This window comes from Myotis nattereri (assembly GCF_964212035.1).
Source record: "Myotis nattereri genome assembly, chromosome: 9".
Lineage (NCBI taxonomy): Eukaryota > Metazoa > Chordata > Mammalia > Chiroptera > Vespertilionidae > Myotis > Myotis nattereri.
The window spans coordinates 6,275,522-6,297,375 of NC_138084.1; the positions used below are offsets into that span (position 1 = coordinate 6,275,522).

The following is a 21,854-nucleotide window of genomic DNA, read 5'->3' on the forward strand; positions in this document are numbered from 1 at the left end:
TTGATTTTTTCAAAGAGAGGAAGGGAGAGGGATAGAGAGTTAGAAACATCCATGAGAGAGAAACATCAGCTGCCTCCTGCACACCCCCTACTGGGGATGTGCCCACAACCAAGGTACATGCCCTTGACCGGAATCGAACCTGGGACCCTTTAGTCCGCAGGCCGACACTCTATCCACTGAGCCAAACTGGTTAGGGCTTGAAGGGTTTTTTTAAACCTGAACTTGACAAGATCTCCCTTCACGCTCAGCCCGGGAGGCTGACCCCAGAGCCAGACCAGCTTCAGCTTCAGCTCTTTGCTACTCCAGAGGAAGCCCGCATCAGAGTGTGTCCTTCCCAAACCGGGCACACGATCGTTCCTCAGCCAGGCGTCCTTGTGTGGGAAATGGGCTCAGTCTTACCGAACTGCATGTGACTGTGAAGAGTAAGTGCAATGACCATGGCAGAGAAAGCCCATGACCCAGTGCCCAGCCTCTCCCTCTAAACTTTGCAGCGGTTCTCAACCTGTGGGTCGTGACCCCTTTGGCGGTGGAACGACCCTTTCATAGGGGTCGCCTAAGGCCATCCTGCATATCAGATATTTACATGATGATTCATAACAGTAGCAACATGACAGTTATGAAGTAGCAACAAAAGTAATTTTATGGTTGGGTCACAACATGAGGAAGTGTATTTAAAGGGCCAGAAGGTTGAGAACCACTGCGGGCCGAAAGGGTATAATTACTCACTTTCTCTTCCTCTTCCAGGTCCAGAAAATGAACGGAAAACAAGGGCGCCCCCTGTGGGTGAGAGTGGAACTGCATTAATGGCTCCCCTGGGCACGGCCTTTTAGATCAAGGAGGCCCCTCCCCACAAAGCCAGCACAGACCCAGCTCTCCCGAGAGGGCAGCCCCAGAGGCCTGGAGGGTTCGTGGTCCAGCACCACTGCTACCTCTGCACGGGCGCTCCCCTCCTGAGGTCCTCACCCCGCTTCCCTACCCCACCCCAAGTCCTCAGGAGGCCTCCTCAGGTGCCCACCTAAGCCCGCTCTCCCGGTTACTGTGCCCAAAGCAGGTGGCACCGTCCCACGCAGAGCCCAGCCCCTCTTAATGTGTGAGCGCCTCCCCATCAGACTGCGAGGGCAGGGTGGGAGCTGTTCCCGGGAGATGGGGGATCGCCCACACCTGGCACCGCGCGGTCCCGCGGGGGCGTCATAAACACCTCCTGAATGATTGAATGATTCACTCACTCCTTCGGGAGAGGAAGCATGACCCCTAAGTGGTTAAGAGTAAGCGCTTCGAGGTTACACAGGCCTGGGTTCTAGTCTTGGTTCTGACCTTTGGCTCTGGGACCTGGGGGAGGTCATTTCACCTATGAGCCTGTTTCCTCGTGTGAAAAACGGAGTGGATTAAGTGAGAGGATGTTGGCCTGCGGAAACAGCCCAGTCAAGGCGGGAGAAGGTAAGCATCCATTCAGAGGCGGGGTCTGGGGCGGGGAGGGCGCAGTGTCAGGATGCTTTACAGAAAAAGAAACTGAGGCCCAGAAAGGGAACAGGATAACCCGGGTGCGGCGGCGGGGGCTAGACTCGGCGCCCAGTGCTCGGCCTGCCTCTCGGGCTCCTGGCGAGCACATGCCCACCTGGTCCCCGGGCCTGGGAGTGATGGCTGGGCTGGGCCTCCGGGAGACCCCGCCCGGGACGCCGAGGCGCGCTTGGGGATCTTCGGCTCAGGCCCCGGAAGCGCCGCGCAGCTCCCCGGAGCAGGAGGAGCGCTCGGGGTTGTCGCTTTAAATTAAAGAGGGAGCGGGCGGGCGGGAGCGCGAGGGAGCGCGCAGCGGGCTCCTGGGAGCGTGCCCGGACTGCGGCGCAGCTCCCGTCCGCCGCCCGCCCGGCCGGCCGAGCCCCCGGCCCGAGCCCCGCTGCTCGGAGGGAGCCGGCCGACACTGCAGGGTGGCGCTGCGGGCGACCGCCGGGTTCACCGCCGGTGCATGCGCGCTGCAGGAAGCCGGCCAGGGACCGGGAGCCCGAGCCAGTGTCCACGCCGGAGCCGGAGCGGCGGCTCGTCGGCGGAGTCGGGGTGAGTACGCCCCCCCGCCCCCACATCCCCAGCGCACGGCGCGCCGACGCACGCAGGGCCCCCTCCCCGTGCTGAGGACCCCCGGGCTCCGCGCGTCTGCACACCCGCGCCGCTTGCACACGCACGCCCGGCACAGCGCACGCCGGGCGCCCTTCCCCAGCCCGGCTACCCCGCGCACTGCGCATCGCATAGCGCCCCGCACGTCCGTTCCGCGTGTGCACACGCGCGGCTCCCCGGCCATTTACACGCCTCCCCGGCGCCCGCGCTGCACGCGCACCGCGCTCACATTCACAGCACCCTGGCTGTCCCCACTGCTCCCCACACGCCCCTCCTCATACCCCCTGGGGGTTCCCGAGGCAGGGGTGCGGGCTCTTCAGGAAGTGCCCCAACCCTAAGAGGCATGTCGCACCCTGCCGCCTGGAGGCCCGGGAGCCCAGGGAAGGAGCCTCAGCCGCCCATGTCACCCGCCTGGGTCTGGGGCATCCCAGGGGCCCCTCGGAACCTTGGACTCCGCTGCTCTTTGGTGGAGGGAACTTGCCCGACAGACCGTGGATTTGGGATGAAGATGGGCTGGGGGTGGGGTGGAACTTGAGAGCCTGGAGCCAGGGCTGTTGGGTGGAGGAACCCTGAGCCAGAGAATCTGATGACCCCCCTTCCAGGGGCTGAGAGGGACTGCGAGCCCCCTCTTCAGTCAGTGAGGCCATCCCCACCCAGAGCGCCTGGGAAACCCGCACTTGAAGCATCAGCCCGTCCCCCACCCGGAGGAGACAGGTTCAGAGAGAGGGCAGCTGTTGTGCTTCCTACTAAAAATGGGGAAACTGCACCCAGACCAGGCCTGCGATCCACTCCAGGTAACTCAGCCAGCCCCCACCTCCCCAAGATGAAATCTTTCCCAAGTCAGCCTGGGAGAATGGGGGCTCCCAGCCTGGGGTCCAACCCTCCCCTCTGCCTCTTATCAGCTCTGGTGCTTGTGGGCAGGTCACTTCCTGCACTTCCGTTTTCTTACCCACGCAATGGGCCATGTTGCAGCCCCCTCAAAGGGCAGCAGGGAGGGTTTGGCGAGTCCTAGTGGTGTCCAGCAAATGCCAGCCACCACCGCCCTAGCCATCTGTGCTGTGGTTTCTGTGGGCTTTGGGGAGGATGAGTAGTCGGATGTGGGACTCTCAGAAAATGGGAGCACTTGAAAAGGACCTCAAACCTACGGAGCTTCTCAGCCTGGGAGCCCCCATCTTCCCCATGACCTGCTGGCTTCAGGGTGAGGGGACGGGGAGCGAACACCTTGCTGACCAGAGCTGTGATCGGAGACACAATGAGCAAGGAAACGAGGTGGGAGGAGCGGAGCCATGGGGCCCCCAGGCCCCTGCAAAGGCACAAAATTCCTGGAAAGCCATTTCTCTGACTAGCTCCGGAGGGGGCCTTGACTGTGGTCAGATTCTGCAAGGCCAGTGGAAGTTCTTCCCACCCACCTCCACCCCCGAAAAGCCTAGTCAGGATGTGGCATGGTGGCCAAGAGCCCAGGCCCAGATCCATCGCTCCTTGGCTCCGGTCCCAGTGTTGTTACTCAGATGCTGAGTGACCAGGGGCCCCAGCTTCTTCATCCTTAAAATGGGGGTCCGTTTCTCCATCCAATCATCAGATCTATATTGTGTGCCTACTACGGGCCAGGCATGGTGGTAGGAATTTAGCATCTATTGTGTCTGATTCTTAGAGCACTAGACAGGCATTGCCAGGTAGGGACGATTAAGCCTGGTTTTGAACACTGAGCTGTTTTTAATGAGCACGCTCCATGCAGGTTAGGGTTTCGGGCTTTGGAGCTGGAATGAATAGATTGGGTGGGGAGCGGTGCCAGGAAGGAGACATGACCTGAGGAACTCAGATGCGGGTTTGGGACAGCTCTGGCTCCCCCCTCACCCCTGTTGAGCCCCATTTCCTGTGTGTCAGAAGCTGGGGGAGCTCTGGTCACAGGCTGCCCTGGCCTTGGATATGCCTTTTCAGCATCCTGTTCTGAGCCAAAGCCGCAGCCCCTCTACCTGGCAGACCACCAGGCTGCCAGCGGGAGCCTGCTGGGGTTGTCCAGGCACAGTGAAATGGAGCCAGGGGGTCTCGGGCACAGTGAGTACTGCCATTAAGAAGGGTGCTTGAGGCAGAGCCAGATCTGGCTCGGTCTCTGTTCTCTGCTGATGGGTTATGTGACTTGGGGCTAATCCACTGCCCTTCTCTGAGCCTGGCTGTCCTCCTCTGTGCAGTGGGGTTAATAATAGGATGCGCTCCCTAGGGGTCTTGGGGGCGGTGAAGTCCTTGGCACAGGGGCTGTGGCTACTAATAGAAGAGGCACTGGACTAGGTGGCAGGGATGGCTGCCAGGCCCAGCTCCACCGCTGCTGTCTCTGGGCAACGCACTTAACCTTCCTGAACCTCCCGAGCTCATCTGAAGACCTGCTTACCAGGCTCCTGAACGGAGATGTTTCCAGGAGCCCTCAGGTCTGGCAGCGAATGGAGGGAAGCGAGGTCCAGGCCCGCTGAGCAAGTGCCCTGTCTGAAGGGGCAGAGCCTACTCAGCTCCAGCTCGGGCTGTCTTCGGGGATTCCAGGGGCTACAGACCTGCTAGCCCCAGATCTGACTCTTAACAGGAAGCTAGAATTTCTTTCTTTCTTTCTTTCTTTCTTTCTTTCTTTCTTTCTTTCTTTCTTTTTTTTCTTAAATAACGGAAGAACCAGGTGGGTGGGGGACACCAATCAAATCAGGAGATTAGCATTTAAGATTATTTGTCCATATGGTTTACACGTAAGAAATCCAACATTTTTCTTTTAAATATATTTCTTTATTGATTTCAGAGAGGAAGGGAGAAGGAGAGACAGATAGAAACATCAATGATGAGAGAGAATCATTGATCGGCTGCCTCCTGCACGCCCCCCACCAGGGATTGAACCCGCAACCCAGGCATGTGCCCTTGGCCGGAATCGAACCTGGGACCCTTCAGTTCGCAGGCTAACCCTCTATCCACTGAGCCAAGCTGGCCAGGGCTTTTTATTTTATTTTATTTTATTTAAGATATAAATGTTTAATGGGAAATTTACCAATTTTTAAATGTTGACGAGTCACTTTAAGACAAATGAAACACATCTGCAGGCTGGCCATGCTGCCCATGAGATTCCACAGCTCAAAAGAGGGGCAGGGGGGCCTTTGGGACAAATGGCCAGGCCAAGACCACTGTAGCCAATGTTGACCAAGCCCAACCACATTACCTCTCATCCCACCCTCCTGGGACCCGGCTAGGACAGTTAGGAGCCCTGTTTTACAGATAGGGCAACCGAGGCTCTGAGCTAGTGAGGGCAGCTGTGCTCGGGCCCTGTGGGAACTGCTGGCCTGGTGGGCCCGGGGTCCTTCACACCTTCGCTGAAATCACAGCTCCCAGGCAAAGGGAGGAGGGGGTTGTGATGAGGGGAGGGAGAAGAAAGGTACGCAGTGTGGGGGTCTGGGGTCTGAGCTGGACCAGCCTTAGAGGAATGGGAGCCCGTGGACAGCCAGAGATCTGACAGCAGGTTCTGTCCCGAACCATGTGTACCTGCGGCAGGGACATCCCCAGCCCATGCTGCTGGCATTGGCCATCCCAGTAGGGCCGGCCCCACTCTCACAAAGTCAGCTTGTGCCAGGTGAGCAGGAAGGAAAGCCACTGGCGTTTTTGGATTCCCAGCAGGGCAGAGGCAGGCTGGGACGGGTGTGCTCACGTTAACATGTGTCTCGGTACGCCCAGACTCCCTTCTGCCAGGAACTAGGGCCACCTTGGGCTTTGACACAGTGTCCTATTGGGTGTGCAAGTTCTCAGGAGACTTTTGAAACCATGTGCCCTCCTGCAAGTTGGGCACAGAGGTAGGAGCATGGAGCCAGATGGCCTGGATTGAACAGTTTCTTACTGTGTGGCCTGGGACAAACAACCTTACCTTCATGCCTCAGGACTCTCCTCTGCAAACCAGAGATGGTACCTAGCTGTGGGGTTGCTAGAGGATTAAATAAGTAATATATATGCAAAGTGCTTAGGGCTGTGCTTGGGTGTAAGGAGTGCTTGGCAGGGTTCGCTATCATTATCATGATCTCCAGCCCAGGTCCCAGGAATGAGCTTCCGCTTTGAGTCAGCACCTCCCTCCCATCACCATGACAACCCACATCTCAGGGAGTGGGGGCAATCAGCTGGGGACAAGGAGGCTTCTCCCTGGGCCCCGCTCAACCCTGCTTCTTGAGGCCTCCCGCCTGGGACTGGAGGCCCTCCCATATGTTCTGGATAACCCTACTTGGATCGAGGCACCTCAACTTCTCGGCCCCAAAGCCACCGACTGGGAAGAACATCCGGATTCTGTAAAATGCCCAGGAAAGTGTTTGCCCTCTGATTGGACCTCAGTCCCAGTGGGGGGCCCACAGAATGCTTGGAGGGGTTACAAACAGGCCAGCCACGGCCAAGCAGCTTTTTATTCACACTGTGCCTGAGTGGTGTGTACATTTTTGTGAATTGGTGCAACATTTAAACATCAAGAAACTGTACGTAAACTATCCAGGCTTTTTCTTTAAAGAGCCAGAAGTTCCAGCCATGTTGGGTTGGCATTCCCAGGAACAGAAAAGCACTCAATCCCTTAATCGGCAAGCACTCCACAGTTCTCACCCCCGCACCCCCTGTTGATCCCACCTCACCTGTCTGTGCTACCTCTTTGAGCCACGAGGGACACAAACGCTGGGTGTGGCTTATCCTGTCTTTCTCTGTCCCTTGAACTGAGACCCATACAATTCATCCCGGCCTCCCCTTTCCACCACCACCACCCCATTTAGAATATGTCTGTGAGCAAATGTGCTTCTTAGCAACAACAATAATAAAACCATGAGCAGGCCCTGGGTTCAGGTAATGGCTTGTATGAGCTTCTAGACCTTGGAGGGTGGAGTGGGGAGGGGAAGGACGGGGAATAGGATATTGTGGAGATGGAGCCTTCCTTTTCCAGCTTAAACAAAAGCATTGGAAGCGCAGTCATGCGTCACTTAATGATTGGAAGTGCGTCGTTAGGCGATGTCTTTGTTGTGCAAACAACACCGAGTGCACGTACACAAACCTGGACACGCTAGCCCCCTGCACACCTAGGCTGTGTGGTCCAACCTATGGCCTCCTGACTACAAACCTCTACAGCAGCAGAGTCGGTGCCGTCAGCCTGGTGTTGGCAGGGTGGAAGGGCAGCAGGGGTGCACAAATACAGGATGCCCAGCAACTTCTGCATTTCAAATAAACAACGCGTGTTTAGTGTAAGTAGGTTCCAATATTGGGACATATTTATAGTAAAAATGACTCTGAAATTCAAATGTCACTGGGCATCGTGTGTTTTATCTGGCAACCCTGAGGTGAAGTCTTTGCCTGCTTAGAGAAAACTCCAGACACCGTTTATAAAAATTGCCCTAGTTGGGTGGCTCCGTTGGAAGGAGCGCCATCGCATAAACCAAAAGGCTGTGGTGAGTCAATTCCTGGTCAGGGCACGAACCTAGGTTGTGGATTCCATCCCTGGTCCGGGTGCATCCTGGAGGCAGCAGATCTATGTTTCGCTCACGTTGATGTTTCTCGCTCTCTGTCTCCCCCTTCCTCTCTCTCTAAATCAATAAAAATATATCCTTGGATGACGATTAAAAAATAACAATAGGGAGCACTTTCTATTTACTTGGTGGGATGCTGCCCAATTCATGAATTGTTGAATAATGCCAGCTAGATCTTTTAAAAATTAATAATAATAATTTTTACATTGGCTATTTTAAAAAATAAAATAAAAACCACCTACTTTTGCCCAGGCCCTGCTCAGGGCTCAGTGTGAGCTCTGGATGACAGGCCCAAGGGCACCCGGCAGGCCAGGGCACAGGGTAGGGGTCAGGGGCCCACTGAAGCCCTCTCCTCTGACTCTCTTTTCCCTTCCAGTTTCAGCTACCGCAGCGGGCATCATGGCCGTGGACGTGGCGGAACACCACCTGAGCGGTGAGTCCCAGAGCAAGCATGCGTCTCACAGGACCCTCCCGCCAGGCCTGGGGTGCGGGTGTCAGTGGGACGCCCATCACGGCCCTGTTTTACTGGGAAGGTCCATCAGTGACTTGCCCAAGGTCACCTAGCCTTGAGGACACAGGGCTGGGACCAGTCTGAAATCTCTTCATCATTTTGCTCCAGTGGCTTCCTCTGTGGAAGTGACTCCCTCCTTTTGACTCGAGGGGGTCCCCCAGGAGGCCCATGTCCCGCTGCTCCCTAAAGATGAGCCTGTGACACAGACTCCACTTGCCAGGGCCGTTCCTGGAGCCTCTCAAGTAGCCAAGTGAGAGGAAACCCAGGAAGGTTGACGTGAGATCCACAGGACATTCAACTCAGAGATCGCCCAAACCAGGGACAGCAAGTACCTGGGATGCAGCTCTCGCCTTCCCTGTGTGCCCTGGCAGGCACCGAGCTTGAGAATGGGATCAGATGACACCAGACCCACTTCTCCCCACCTCTTCTCCTTACGTTACTGTCCCCGTTTGCAGATGGGGAAAGGGAGGCTCAGGAGGGAAAGGGTCAGTGAGAAAGGAACAGAGTCAGGACATGAGCCCAGGTCTCCTGTCGGCTCCCATCACTCAGCTCCTGCCCTAGCGCGGCCTCCAGCCCAGGGCTGAGCTGTGCACAGGGACCACCTTTCCCAGCCACCGCCAGGGATTCTCACCGGCAGGCTCCCAGGTCTTGGCATGGCCTGGATCAAGTGATGGAACCTTTCTGAGCCTCCATTTACTTGGTGAGGCCTGCCTCAAGGACTGCTGGGAAGACTCAGTGAGCTAACCTATGCAAAGTGCCCAACACAGTGGAAACATAACTCTCCCCCAAGTCCAGGTCTTTGCACATGCTGTTCCCTTTGCCTAGAGTACTTCCTGCCTCTCCCTGGCTGAGTCCTCAGATGTGCTGTGGAGGTTACAAGCACAGATCTGCAGCAAGATTGACAGTGGACATCTCCTCTGTCCCTCAGCTTCCTCGTCTGTAAAATGGGGATAATAGTAGAACCTCCCTCACACAGTTGTTCTGAGGACTCTGTGGGTTAATACATATGAAGTGCTTGGAACAGAGCCAGGCAAATAGGAAATAGAAGGGAACCTCTTAGATCTCCAACTCCTCCTGGTCCTTATTTCTATTCTCAATCTAGACCTCTCTTCCCTTGGGAATTCTTCCATAGTGTCCTAAGGCTGGCACCCAGGATATGAATAAACAAATGAGTCTCAATTGAGGCTTTTCCTTTCATGCCCTCCGTCCACCAGGGCTCCGGCTTCAGTCCCTCCTTTCCCTGGGTTCCTCACTCCCAGAGGAGTCTGGCTCTGCTTGGCTACCTTGCTGTGCCCATTGCCTGTGCCCGCCCACTGACCTGCCCCTACCAACATCCAGGCCCTACTGTGCACGTCTCACCAGGAGCCCCTCACGTATGCCCCTCACTCTGCAATTAAGCAGGTACATTCCCATCCCATCCCCCCACTCACCAGCCTCCCCGGACGACCGTGACCTCCCTTGACCTCAGCAGGACTGGCCCTGGAGCCCCGCTGTAGATCCTTGCTGTGGCCTCATTTAGACCACAAATTACATTCCAGCAACAGAAGTCAGAAGTAAATAGTGTTTGCTCCCAGCTCCTGCATCCTGAATTCTTGCTCTTCTCATTCCTCCCTAGTCCGCCCAGGCCTTAGCCATTTGATGTGTGATTTTTACATCAAAAGCATGTTGTTATACCATGTTGGGGATTGATGTTTTTCTCTTTGCATTGCCCGAAAGGTTTCTCTACATCACCACCCTGGCATCCTTGTCATCCTCAAAGGCCAGTGCCAGTCCCTCCTGTGGCCGGGGTCAGACCTCCGGGCTGTTTCCAGATGGCTGCTGTTATAAATACGGCCCGGTGACTCCCACCAGAGAGAAACCGGTGGGGACGTTTCCCTGAGAATAAATCCCCGGGGTAGCACCACTGGATGGGGGTGTTTGGTGGCCATCTTTTTCCGGATGAGACTGGGCCCAGAGAGGCTAGGTCCGTGGTCGGCAAACTGCGGCTCGCGAGCTACATGCGGCTCTTTGGCCCCTTGAGTGTGGCTCTTCCTAAGCCTTAGGAGTACCCTAATTAAGTTCATAACCATGTACCTACCTAGATAGTTTAAGTTTAAAAAATTTGGCTCTCAAAAGAAATTTCAGTTGCTGTACTGTTGATATTTGGCTCTGTTGACTAATGAGTTTGCCGACCTCTGGGCTAGGTGACCTGGACTTCCCACCCCTGTGGCCTTGAGCCCATAGATAGGTGTGTTCTTTTGCCTCAGCCGCAGGTCTCCTCTAGAAAGTAGAGGTAGAGACTTCACAGGGTGCTAAGTGCTGGATAGATGCCAGGGCTGCAGGCGGGGGCCCACCCTTCTCCAGAATATGTTTAGCATAAATTCTGGCTAAAGTTGGCACAGTCAATTTTCGGAGTATATTCATCATGCTAAAAGAAACCCCATATTCCACATTCCTCTCTATTCCCCTAACCCCTGACAATCACTAATCTATTTTTTGCCTGTATAGATTTGCCTGTTTTGGACATATAAATAGAATCATACAACATATGGTCTTTCGTATCTGGCTTGTTTCACTTAACATGATTGATTTCAAGGTTCATCCATGTTGTAATATATAACAGTATATCATTCCTTTAAAGGTATTTTTTTTAAAAAATTGACTTGAGAAAGGGAGAGTGGGAGAGAGAGAGAAACCTTGATCAGTTGCTTCCTGCACATGCCCTCAATCCTGCAACCTGGATATGTGCCCTGACCAGGAATTGAACCTGAGACCCTTTGGAACACAGGATGGTACTCCAACCAACTGAGCCACACTGGCCAGGGCAGTACTTCATTCTTTTTTATTGCTGAGTATTATTCCATTGCATAGATATACTATATTTTATTTACCCATCCATCTATTAATGGACACTGTGTTGTTCTAGGTGAGGTTTGAGGTAAAAATGGGATCATTTTTTGTCCCCCAAATCCTTTTCCTTTTTTCCCCAAACCCCAAAAGGCTGCTTTGATGATCTGGAAGCCAGAGGTCCTCTGAAGGGTGAGGTCTGAGAACTCATAGAGGCAAGAACAACCCTATTTGTTTAAAGCCAAATGAATAGTTAACCACAGCTCTTCACCTGTTCTAGTCAAGTGTCACTCATGGTAGAAATGTCTGTTTTTGTGGGAAAGAGGATAAAAGCAGACACCACAGAAGAGTGCCTTCTTACTAACATGTCCCCCAGCCCCTAGCCCCTAGCCTACCACACAGCAGGCACTCAGTGACTACGCATCCAGCGAGGGAGTAAGTCAGTGCTAAACCACCTGCTCCCGGGTGGGGTCTGTAACCACAGAGGGGCCCCGGGGCCCACTAACGAGAGGCTGCTTTTGCCTTGTAGTCATCAAGAGCCCCCCTGACTGGGAGGTGGGTGTCTACGCCGCGGGGGCCCTCGCGCTGCTGGGCATCGCAGCTGTGAGCCTGTGGAAGCTCTGGACATCGGGTAGCTTCCCCAGCCCCTCCCCATTCCCCAACTACAACTACAGGTACCTTCAGCAGAAGTATGGCGAGACCTACGCTGAGGCCAGGCAGAAGGTGAGGCTTCTGCTCTTGTGTTTTGTGTTTGTGTGTGTCGGGGAGGGCAGCCCTCCTAGCAAATCCATTGTTCCCTGAGCTAGACTGACAGGCCAGCACTTCCCCTGCACCACCCTGACTTCTGTGCATATGCCTAGCTCCCCCTGCACCCCCCAACAACCCAGTCCTGGAGGGGGAAGGAGAGTGTTCATCCCCTTGGAGGGACAATGCTGCAATTCCCTCGATGTCAGTGATTCTCAACCTCCTGGCCCTTTAAATACAGTTCCTCATGTTGTGACCCAACCATAAAATTATTCTCGTTGCTACTTCATAACTGTCATGTTGCTACTGTGATGAATCGTCATGTAAATATCTGATATGCAGGATGGTCTTAGGCGACCCCTGTGAAAGGGTCGTTCGACCGCCAAAGGGGTCGCGACCCACAGGTTGAGAACCGCTGCTCTATGTGAAAGCTGGTGAAACAAACAGGCCCCTCCTTCCCAGCTGAATATGCTCAACCATTTCTGGCTTCCCTTGCTCTTTTTCCTTTTATTAACGTTGTTAATAACTAGCTAATTACACCAATAACACTCGTGAGTGTGCAGACAAGAAAAGGGCCTCCTTTTCCTTATTGTAACCGTCCACAATTTATAAGCAGCACCTGGTAATTAAACCCTGAGAGGGTTAGCTTCTCTGACTCAAATAGCCCTTCTGTTCAAACTGCAAGACAAGATGAGCTACTTTCAAGGCTACATGCTTGCATACCCCTCCTCCTGTGGTTTTAAGGACTCTTGAGACTTCCCCTCTTGTAGGTGCACACGGAGTTGTGTGCCCCACACCCCCACTGTCCACTCCCAGGATCAACCTCCACTCCCTCTCCACCGAGTTCCTTCCTGGTTAATTTCCTCCTGTGAACAGGGCCCTGGTCCTGTTTCAAATCTCCAGCCTAGCCCAGTGCCTACTTGTTGAATGAATCCATGAGTACTTGTTAAATGAATAAATGAATGAATGGTTTCAGTTTTAAAAACCATCCTGTGAAAAATATAGTGCGTCTCATAAAATGTATATACAGACTGTGAATAATTATAAAGGCAGTGCTTATTAAAATACAATGGGGCCTTGACTTACGAGTGTCCCGACTAACGAGTTTTTGGAGATACCAGCTGTCTCTCTGCCAATTTTTTGCATTGAGTTGATAGAGTAATTTGAGTTAACGACCTCCTTAACGAGCTCGGTCTCCGAACTAAGTCAAGGCCCCACTGTAAGAAGAAAATCCTCTTTCCCAAATGCCACCACCCTGAGGCAAGAAAGAGTTAACCGTTTTTTTCATTATTAGCATTTTTATTTATTTATTTCCAATGTTTTCTTTTTTTTTTAATAGTACAGCCACTTTGCTTTTTTAAAATCTTTTTTTAATATTTTTTAATTGATTTCAGAGAGGAAGGGAGAGGTAGAGAGAGATAGACACATCAATGATGAGAGAGAATCATCGATCAGCTGCCTCTTGCATGCCCCCCACTGGGGATTGAGCCTGCAACACACTGGCATGTGCCCTTGACCGGAATCGAACCCGGGACCCTTCAGTCCACAGGCCGATGCTCTATCCGCTGAGCCGAACCAGCTAGGGCTCCAATATTTTCATCTAACCCCCCGCACCTAGTCTTTTTTCTATGCATAGTCTTTACACAATGAGTGTCATTTCTACTTCGAATTTTATTTTTTAAAATATATTTTTATTGATTTCAGAGAGAAGGAAGAGAGAGAGATAGAAACATCAATGATGAGAATCATTGATCCGCTGCCTCCTGCACGCCCTGACCGGGAATCAAACCATGATCTCCTGGTTCATAGGTTGATGCTCAACCACTGAGCCACACCAGCTGGGCTAGAATTTTATACTTTTCATCTCAGTTATACCTGAAGCATTTTCCCATGTTGTGGAACACCCATTATAAATATCATGTTAATATCTATGTAACATTCCTCTTTATTTATCTGCCATGATTTACTACATGCCATCACGAATGATGCGGTGAGTGTTTTATAGGTAAAATTGTGTCTTCATTGGTATTATGTACTTTGAATAGATGCCCAGATCTTGAATGACCATCTCAGGGAGTACAAACATGTACAGGGCTCTCAGTATATATTGCTGACTGTTTCATCACTTGGTACTTGGCAGAGAATTTTTCTGACATGATGTAGATACCAGAGAGCACAGCCAGAATCTGTTCCCAGATCCGGGTCCCACATGCTGACTCATTTGGGGTTTCAGAAAGGACTCTCTGTCACTCTGTTGGGGGAACTGTCAATTGGCACAACATTTTCAAAGAGCATTTTGGTGACAAGTGTCAAACGCTTTCAAAAGGGCTGTATTCTCTAAGTCAGGATTTTACAAAAGCTACTCAAGGCTGCATTATTTATAGTTGGGGGAAAAAGAGAAACAACATAAATGCTTAATAGTGGGGGAATTGTAAAATAAATTATGGCTGCCTACTCAGGGGGAAACTTGGGGGGGCATTAAAATTGTGGTAATGACAGCAACAGGGGAGATGCTTGTGGTACAGAGGCTTCTGTCTTCTCGAATATCAAGGTCAATGTAGACAAAAAATTTGAATATGAGGGTGAGTGTTACCCAACATGAAAGTTTTCTCATGTTGCAGACATTTTTGAAAACTTCCTTCGAGGCTGCTTGATCAGCTCTTGAGTAGCTGATCTGGACACTGAGATTGCTAACTCTCTTTCCTTTTTATAAACATCACTGCAGTGCACATCTCTATGTAGGGAACGCAGTCTTTACAAATAAACATTTTGAGAAAATGCTCTCTTGCATCCTGGTGACAGAGAGCACTGAGTGATGTGAATAACGTAAAACGGGGGCCCTCTGAACGCAGACGCGCCCCGTTTTTGCAGAAGGGGAACCTGGAGGTGCCTTGAATGAGCAGGGATTGCCGTACCTCTTTGCCCTCTCAACACCATTGCCCTTGTGATGCTCCCCTGCCCCCTTTTCTCACCTGCAGAGAGTGCCTGCCTGGAGTACCCGTCGGGCCAGCACTCGGGGACCACCCAGTCGCAAAGGCAGCCTCAGCATGGAGGACACCTTTGAGACCATCAGCGAGCTGGGGCCCCTGGAGCTGATGGGCCGGGAGCTGGACCTGGCCCCCTACGGGACCCTCCGGAAGTCCCAGTCAGTGGACTCCGTCAACTCCATCTCCTCCGTGAGCAATACCTTTGGGCAGGACTTCACGCTGGGCCAGGTGGAGGTGAGCATGGACTACGACGCCGCCTCCCACACCCTCCACGTGGCTGTGCTGCAGGGGAAGGACCTCCTGGAGCGGGAGGAAACCAGCTTCGAGTCCTGCTTCATGCGCATCAGCCTGCTGCCTGAGGAGCAGATCGTAGGCATTTCCCGGGTAAGTGGGAGCTGCAGGGTGGAGCAGAAGTGTGTTCAGGCCCTCAGTACCCCACCCCACCCCCACCCCCCACACCTTGCAGGACGGTCTGCAGAGCCAGGCAGGATCTGAGGAGGGCGCTGGAGAGCGGGTTTGGATGCTGACCCCAGAGCCCAAGGTGATGACTATAGGGAGGACAGGGGACAGCCAAGAGGCTGGTTTGGCCAAAGGAAGGAGAGACGTAACTGAAGATCATGAAGACCCTGAATGCTGAGGTCAGGATCCAGAGGTAGGCTTTCTCCCCCAGAGGGGGAGAGAGGGGAGAAGGAGCCCTCAGTTCTCAAGCAAGCGATTGGGTAGGGAACATGGCTCCCAGAGAGCAGAGAGGAGCCTGCCCACAGCCCAGGCAGTCATCCAAGAGTGTGGTTCAGGGAACCTGGAGGTGCTGGTAGATTTATTCCCAAGAAGGCAGGCTTCTTACCTCCCAGCCCAGCCGATCCCGGTGAGTGGGTGGCTGCCGCAGGCTGGGCAGCCCCCCAGCTTCAGGCAAGGTACCAGGAATGAGGGCTCCTCTCTTTAAATATCACCAGGCAGTGACTAAGGCAGCTTCCCACAGAAGAGGAGCAGTGCCCGCAAGTGCACCTTCCCAGGGGCCTGCCCACAGCTTCCTGGGAGGAGACCAGTGGAACCCACCAGGCAGGAATGGGCTTGGAAACGAAGTCAGTGCAACCTCCCCTAGTCATTCCATCCGTCTGTCCATCCCACAACGTTCAGGCAGCTCTGGGGGCTGGGACATCAATGGCTCTGGACTCCACAATTATCCATACTCACTGCACGTGGCCCAGAGCTAGACTTGGACACATGCAAGAATAACAGAGACCGGCTCAGCTAATGCGTCGTGAGGGTTCTATGGAGCCATGGCCACTGAGGTCGGGACTTAGTTGGGGTCAGATTGTGTAAGCTTTCAATGCCAGGCTAATAGATTGGCCCCCACTGAGGGGACAATAGGGGGCTTTGAAACCATCACAGCTGAGCCACCCAAAGAAGGATTAGCATTGGGGTTGTGGGGACAGCAGAGCCAGGACTCTAGCCTAGGTCCCAGACTCTCCATCCAGTGCTCTCCCCCTGCCATGGCCTACCGGACCCTGGCTGCCACCCCCTCCCCACCTTTGACGCGCCCTCCACGGCCCTTTCTCTCTGCAGATCCAGAGGAACGCCTACTCCATCTTCTTCGACGAGAAGTTCTCCACCCCCCTGGACCCTGCTGCCCTGGAGGAGAAGAGCCTGCGGTTTTCGGTGTTCGGCATCGATGAGGATGAGCGGAACGTCAGCACGGGCGTGGTGGAGCTGAAGCTTTCCGTACTTGACCTTCCGCTGCAGCCCTTCAGCGGCTGGCTCTACTTACAGGATCAGAACAAGGTAAGTCTGCCCACCCGTGCACCCGCGCAGGGAGTGTCACACATGCACTCTCCAGAGGAGGGACCCCATTGTCCTCTCCAACTCCCCAAACACCAGCATCTTTAGGAAATGACAGGCAGAGACCTGAGCCACATTCACGGAGGCTCCATTCACTGCATGCAGAGGAGAAACACCCTGACCACTGTTTACAGCTCTTCTGCTGCTCCTGCCTCCCAACCTGTAGAAGCTCTACCCCTATAGGGCTTCCGTGAGGGGAGTACTCCCCTGGCCCTGACGTGAGGTATTTCAGACAGAGGCCAAGCTGAAGTTTACCTTTATCTGTGTCAGAGTGGATGTGCTTAGGAGCATTACTGTTATTTAAGCAAATGATCTACTACATAAACGATCCATGCGCCCCAGCCACGGAATGTTCCCCTTGGCCACGTCGCTGCATGTGGATGCTGCATTTGACAGGCAACCTCCGGCCTTCCTTCCAAGGCAGGACCCACGGTGGTGGGTGGGAGGGAGGGAGGGATGGTGCCTGCTTCACGGAGTGGGGAGAGGCCCTTTCCCAATGCCCTGGTAGGAGGGGCCCCAAGAACAGCAGCTTCTCGGTGGAGAAGGAAGCTTCTGACTTTCCCTGGACCTGTCAGGGGACAGAAGTCCTCTAAGCCACCTGCCCGCCCTGCAGGCCGCCGACTCTGTGGGCGAGATCCTGCTCTCCCTCAGCTACCTCCCCACGGCCGAACGCCTCACCGTGGTCGTGGTGAAGGCCAAGAATCTCATCTGGACCAGTGACAAGACCACAGCGGGTAAGGCCCAGCTGGCTGCCTGGCTCCTCCGCGGGGCTGGTGGCGCCTGTGGTCCAGCTGCTAAGCCCTGGGCGCCTGGACACATCTGTAGGTGTGGGGCACGGCGCCAGGCTCCCCACCTCCAGCTCTGGCTGAGCTCAGGAGCCGGGCACAGCGGGAAGACTCATCCAGCTGGGGAAACACGGGAACCACAGAGGGAGGCAGGGAGCCCCTACAGGGAGAGAGATGGGAATCTGAGAGCAGAAGGCAGGGGCACTGGGAAGGAGCCAGGGTGGGCACCCACCTCCCGGAACTGCAGTTCATGGTGGAGGCTCCGTGCCCAGAGGCTGGACCGCATTCCAGATCTCAAATGGGGGCGAGGGCCACTGGGATGGTGTGCGTGCCAGGCAGGACCCAATGCCCCGGGTCTGCAGGAGCCTCCAGCCCCAGGTAACAGATGACAGAGGACTGGGGAGCCCAACCACCTGGAGCCTGGGAGAACCCGGGGTCCAGGCAGGTGCAGCAAGGATACCCAGTGGGCGGTAGGTGAGGACAGACGGAGACTTGTTATTTCAGAGCCCCGCATCGTTGAGTCAAACCCCGCTGAGCAGGTGCCGGGTGACTCAGCTGATGGCTGCGCTCCGACCATTTATAGAAGGAAAAGTGGTGGGTCTGCCAAGTCCCCTGAGCATCGTGTGTGAGGAACACGCTCTGGGCTGGGGGGCACACTGCCCGTGTCCGAAGCCCAGCTGTCCTCCTCTGCGTGTGAGCCTCAGCTTTCTCATCCATCAGATGGGAAATAAAGGAACAGCGGCAGGACTGCCGGCGCTAATGGCAGTCGTGAAGGTTTGGGCAGTTTAGAGCTAGTGGGCCACGGCGATGGGCAGGGCTGTGTCAGGTAAGTGCGGCCCTGGCCCTCACCGCCACCCCCTCGTCCACCCAGACCCCTACGTCAAGGTGTACCTACTGCAGGATGGGAGGAAGATGAGCAAAAAGAGGACGGCTGTGAAGAGGGACGACCCCAACCCAGTGTTCAATGAAGCCATGATCTTCTCGGTGCCAGCCATTGTGCTCCAGGTGAGGGGAAATGCGCAGGGGCGGGGGCCAGGCCAGGTCGCCCCGCGGCTCTGGGGCCACTTCATCCCCTGCAGCCTAGCTTCCCGGGGCTCCTGCAGGTGCTGATGGTTTGCATCAAGCCACGTAGTCAAGAAGCATTTATTTAGCACCTACTAGATACCAGCCCTAGGGTGGGTGCTGGGCACATGGGCCCTGCTTCCTGGGTGCCTACAGGGGACAGGCAGGAAGGTCCCTAAGCAGTCCTCATCCACTAAGAGCATGCCAGCTGTGGGCGGTCAGGGCCACCTTCTGCAGGAGGGCTTAGCTAAGCTGAAGTCTGGGGGAAGACAGTTCCCCGGGGGAGGAAACTACAGAGACCTGGGGATGAGCCAGGGCTGGCCCAAGGGCAGAGTTCTGCCCGAAATCTCCCGAGGTTCTACCCGCAGAGGCTCTGCTGAGCTCCCCACACCCCTGTGGCCTTCAGGAGGTCACCCCCTACCAGCAGAGATATCACAGACCAACGGCGGGGAGACTGCAGAAGATAGGACCTGGCCACGCCAGTGGTCCTGTTTGCATTCCTCAGAGCATGGGGAACTCACCACCTCCCCTCACTACCAACTTCCATCCCGGGCATTCCCGACAGTGAGAACGTCCTTTTGTGCTAGGAGCCGAAGCTTCCTCTTAGCCCTGGGGCTGCACAGAAACCCCCTTAACCTCCCCTCCGGGACACCCTGTCTAAATTTGAGAGCCCAGAGGTCTGCCTCAGTCTGGGTGTTCCTGACCCAGGCAAACATCTCAGCATCTCTGGGTGGTCCTGGGTGTTGCTGCCTTGCCTTGCCACCCTCCTGGGACAGGCTGCCCATCTGGCCCTGCTTCCCCCTGGGTGATCATAGTGCCACCATGCCACAGCCTCCAAGGGCCAGAGACTTCTTGGGAAGCTCTGGCTGGGCTCTAGTTTCAGCTTGACTACTTTCCCTTCCTCAGTTGTGTCCAACCTACGGTTATATTAGGAGGAACAGCAGGCGTTCTGACGCCTGACTGTGCACGGGCACCTTCCTAAGTACCTTACATTCTAACTCAGGGGGCAGCAACAGAAGCCTGTGGGCTTAGGCAGATCAGAGATGAGGATGTAGAGAGCCGTGCCTGGCACCCGCTGGGGCCCAGGAGCCGTGGAGGACCTCTGGCACGGCCCCTGGTCCCCAGCACTCACGTCATTTCTTCCTCAGGACCTGTCTCTCCGCGTGACGGTGGCTGAGAGCAGCAGTGATGGCCATGGGGACAACATAGGCCATGTCATCATCGGGCCGTCAGCTAGTGGCATGGGCACCACACACTGGAACCAGATGCTGGCCACGCTGCGCAGGCCTGTGTCCATGTGGCACCCCGTCCGGCGAAACTAGCAGCTGGGGCAAGGCCAGGAGGGGCACTTGAGCTGCCTGGAGCCTGGTGCAAGCTCAGGGGTGACACCCTTCTCCATTGTCCAGCTGGAGCCATGAATGCTGGGGTCCCCCCGTGGACTCCCCATGAGCCAACTCGGTCCCTCGATCTAGACTGCAGTGGAGAAAGAGCCAGAGTTTCTCCCATGAGGACCAGCTGTAGCCAGACACTGACCCATTGTTCTCCCATTTTGAGATCCCCCAACCGGTCTGCCCCTCGGCCTGGAGTGACCTTGGCCTCAGAGCTCCTCATATCCCACCCTGGCTGGGCAGCCAGCGCCACGCTGGGCCAGACACTAGAACAGAGCAAGTCTTGGGGGGCCGGGCGCTGTGCAGGCACCAGCAGGCGTGACATGAACAAGGCACAGACCTCGAAGGCGCCAGGAAGACAAGAGCCTCTGTCCTGGTGATCTGCTCAGTGTGAATGGTGGCCCAGCCAGGCAGGGCTCAGGGGGTGGGGGGGCGAGGGTACGGGGCCTGCAGGATGACATGGGAGCTGTGGCTTGAGGGACAAGGAAAAGAACAGAATGACCCAGCCTGAGCATTAGGGACGTGGGCTTCTCTGCACACAGTCCTCAGCCCCCTGTGGTGGACACAAGGGCCTCTCCGGGCAGGAGAAGAGACCAAGAGACCAGGCCGAGCAGAGCCCCGCAGGCCACATGGGACACTGGCTCGGCGTCATCCTCTGAAACCTACTCCCTTGAACCATGACCCTTAGGAGACCCAGGGGCCCGGACCCAGGCCCTGTGTTTAGTCCCTCGCACTCCAGGCCTTGGCTCCAAGGCGTTTGCTGGAGTCCTTCAGGCCAGGCCCTGTTGGGCAGAGATGTCGCAGCCTGGGGGGGGACTGGGGGGGTGGGCGGCCAGAACACAGACAGCAGGGGATCTGTGGGCGAGGCCTTTGGGGGCTGCAGGCCCCTGAGAGGACACGGTGGATGGAGCAGGAGACCCTTGGGCTGGGCCTTGGAGGGAGGGGCAGCCTGAGCAGTGCCATCGAAGGACAGTTAGGAGGGGTCAGGACGGACTGTGAGGCTGGGAAGGCGGTGGCTCCTAGGGCACGTTCCCAAAGCAGGACCCTGAGATGAGGCTTCAAGGGCACGGGGTGTCAGGGGACAGCCCTCAGGAGAAGCCAGTCGGGGAGAGAGGGAGCCGGGGCAGCGAGCAAGCTGTGGCTTCCAGAGTCTAGCCTCGGCCTGACGGCTTGGGGAAGCTCGGAGTGTGAATGGCACCCAGAGGGGTCCTGCTCCAAAGGAAAGGGGCTTGGCTGTCACCCTCACAGGCATCATCTTTGGCTTCTGCCCCACCCCCAGCGGGAGGAAGGGTCACTGGCCGAGGCGGCTTCCATCCTCCACAGGCAGCCGTGCACCTCATAGCTGAGGGCTGGACGTCCCTGCTGGTTCAAAGGGATGGGGGGGGGGGGGGAGGCAGTATCTACTCCATGTGGCAATTCATAGGGAGCACATGGGCTCTTGGGCTGGCTGCCTCTGGCCCTGGTGAGCCATGGACACCCAGGCCCACTGGTTATCCCCAATGATGTGGCAGGAGAGGGTGGCTGGACCACAGTGGGAGGCCCAGGCCAGCATAGGGTCCGGGGACACAGCGGGCGAGCCTGTGCAGCCAGGGAGAGCCCAGACTCTTCCTACCCCAGGGCTGTGCAGTGCAGGCCATGCTTCCCGCTTCCCTCTCTTCCCTTCCCTCTAACTGCATGACATGTTGACTGTGCACTGATGGGCGTGGTGGGGACTGAGTATGCTGACTGGAATGATTCTAGAACCACAATAAAGCTGGGGCAGGAAGGAGGGGGCTTCCAGGAGCCCTGCTCAGCCTGAACACCTTCATCTCTGCTTTAGGAACCAGGGACTCGGGCCTGGGCCCCTGCTGCCCCTGCTGCGGGATGCCCAGAGCTGGGGGAGGGGCAGGGAGGGGTGACCCCAATCTGGTTAGAGAGACCATGACTAGAACCAATGCCGTCATACTGCTTGGGAAACTCAAGGGGCCATGAGCCAGACCTGGTGGGGAGGATGGCAGTGGGGACTATCAAGGAAGGCTTCCCGGTGGTGTTGCCAAACTGAGCCTTCAGGGCAAGAAGTAGCATAAAGCCATAAAGGGTGGAGAAGGCCCAAGAAGCAT

At 55.5% G+C, this 21,854-nt stretch overlaps 1 protein-coding gene across 1 annotated transcript; it reads left to right on the forward strand.

Annotated features, from left to right (window-relative positions):
- The first annotated feature begins 1,802 nt into the window (after positions 1–1,802).
- SYT12 (synaptotagmin 12) lies at positions 1,803–21,569 on the forward strand. Its single transcript, XM_081098128.1, has 8 exons — positions 1,803–2,052; positions 7,990–8,046; positions 11,480–11,673; positions 14,673–15,065; positions 16,248–16,463; positions 17,134–17,254; positions 18,177–18,310; positions 19,516–21,569. Exons 2-8 carry the CDS (start codon positions 8,013–8,015, stop codon positions 19,687–19,689), a joined length of 1,266 nt encoding a protein of 421 aa, XP_080954254.1. The 5' UTR covers positions 1,803–2,052; positions 7,990–8,012; the 3' UTR covers positions 19,690–21,569.
- The last annotated feature ends 285 nt before the right edge of the window (positions 21,570–21,854 follow it).

Coding starts and splice junctions, on each gene's coding strand:
- SYT12 (XM_081098128.1), top strand. CDS start 8,013: ATGGCCGTGGACGTGGCGGAACACCACCTGAGCG. Junction 15,066..16,247: donor AGATCGTAGGCATTTCCCGG/GTAAGTGGGAGC, acceptor TTCTCTCTGCAG/ATCCAGAGGAACGCCTACTC. Junction 17,255..18,176: donor CAGTGACAAGACCACAGCGG/GTAAGGCCCAGC, acceptor TCGTCCACCCAG/ACCCCTACGTCAAGGTGTAC.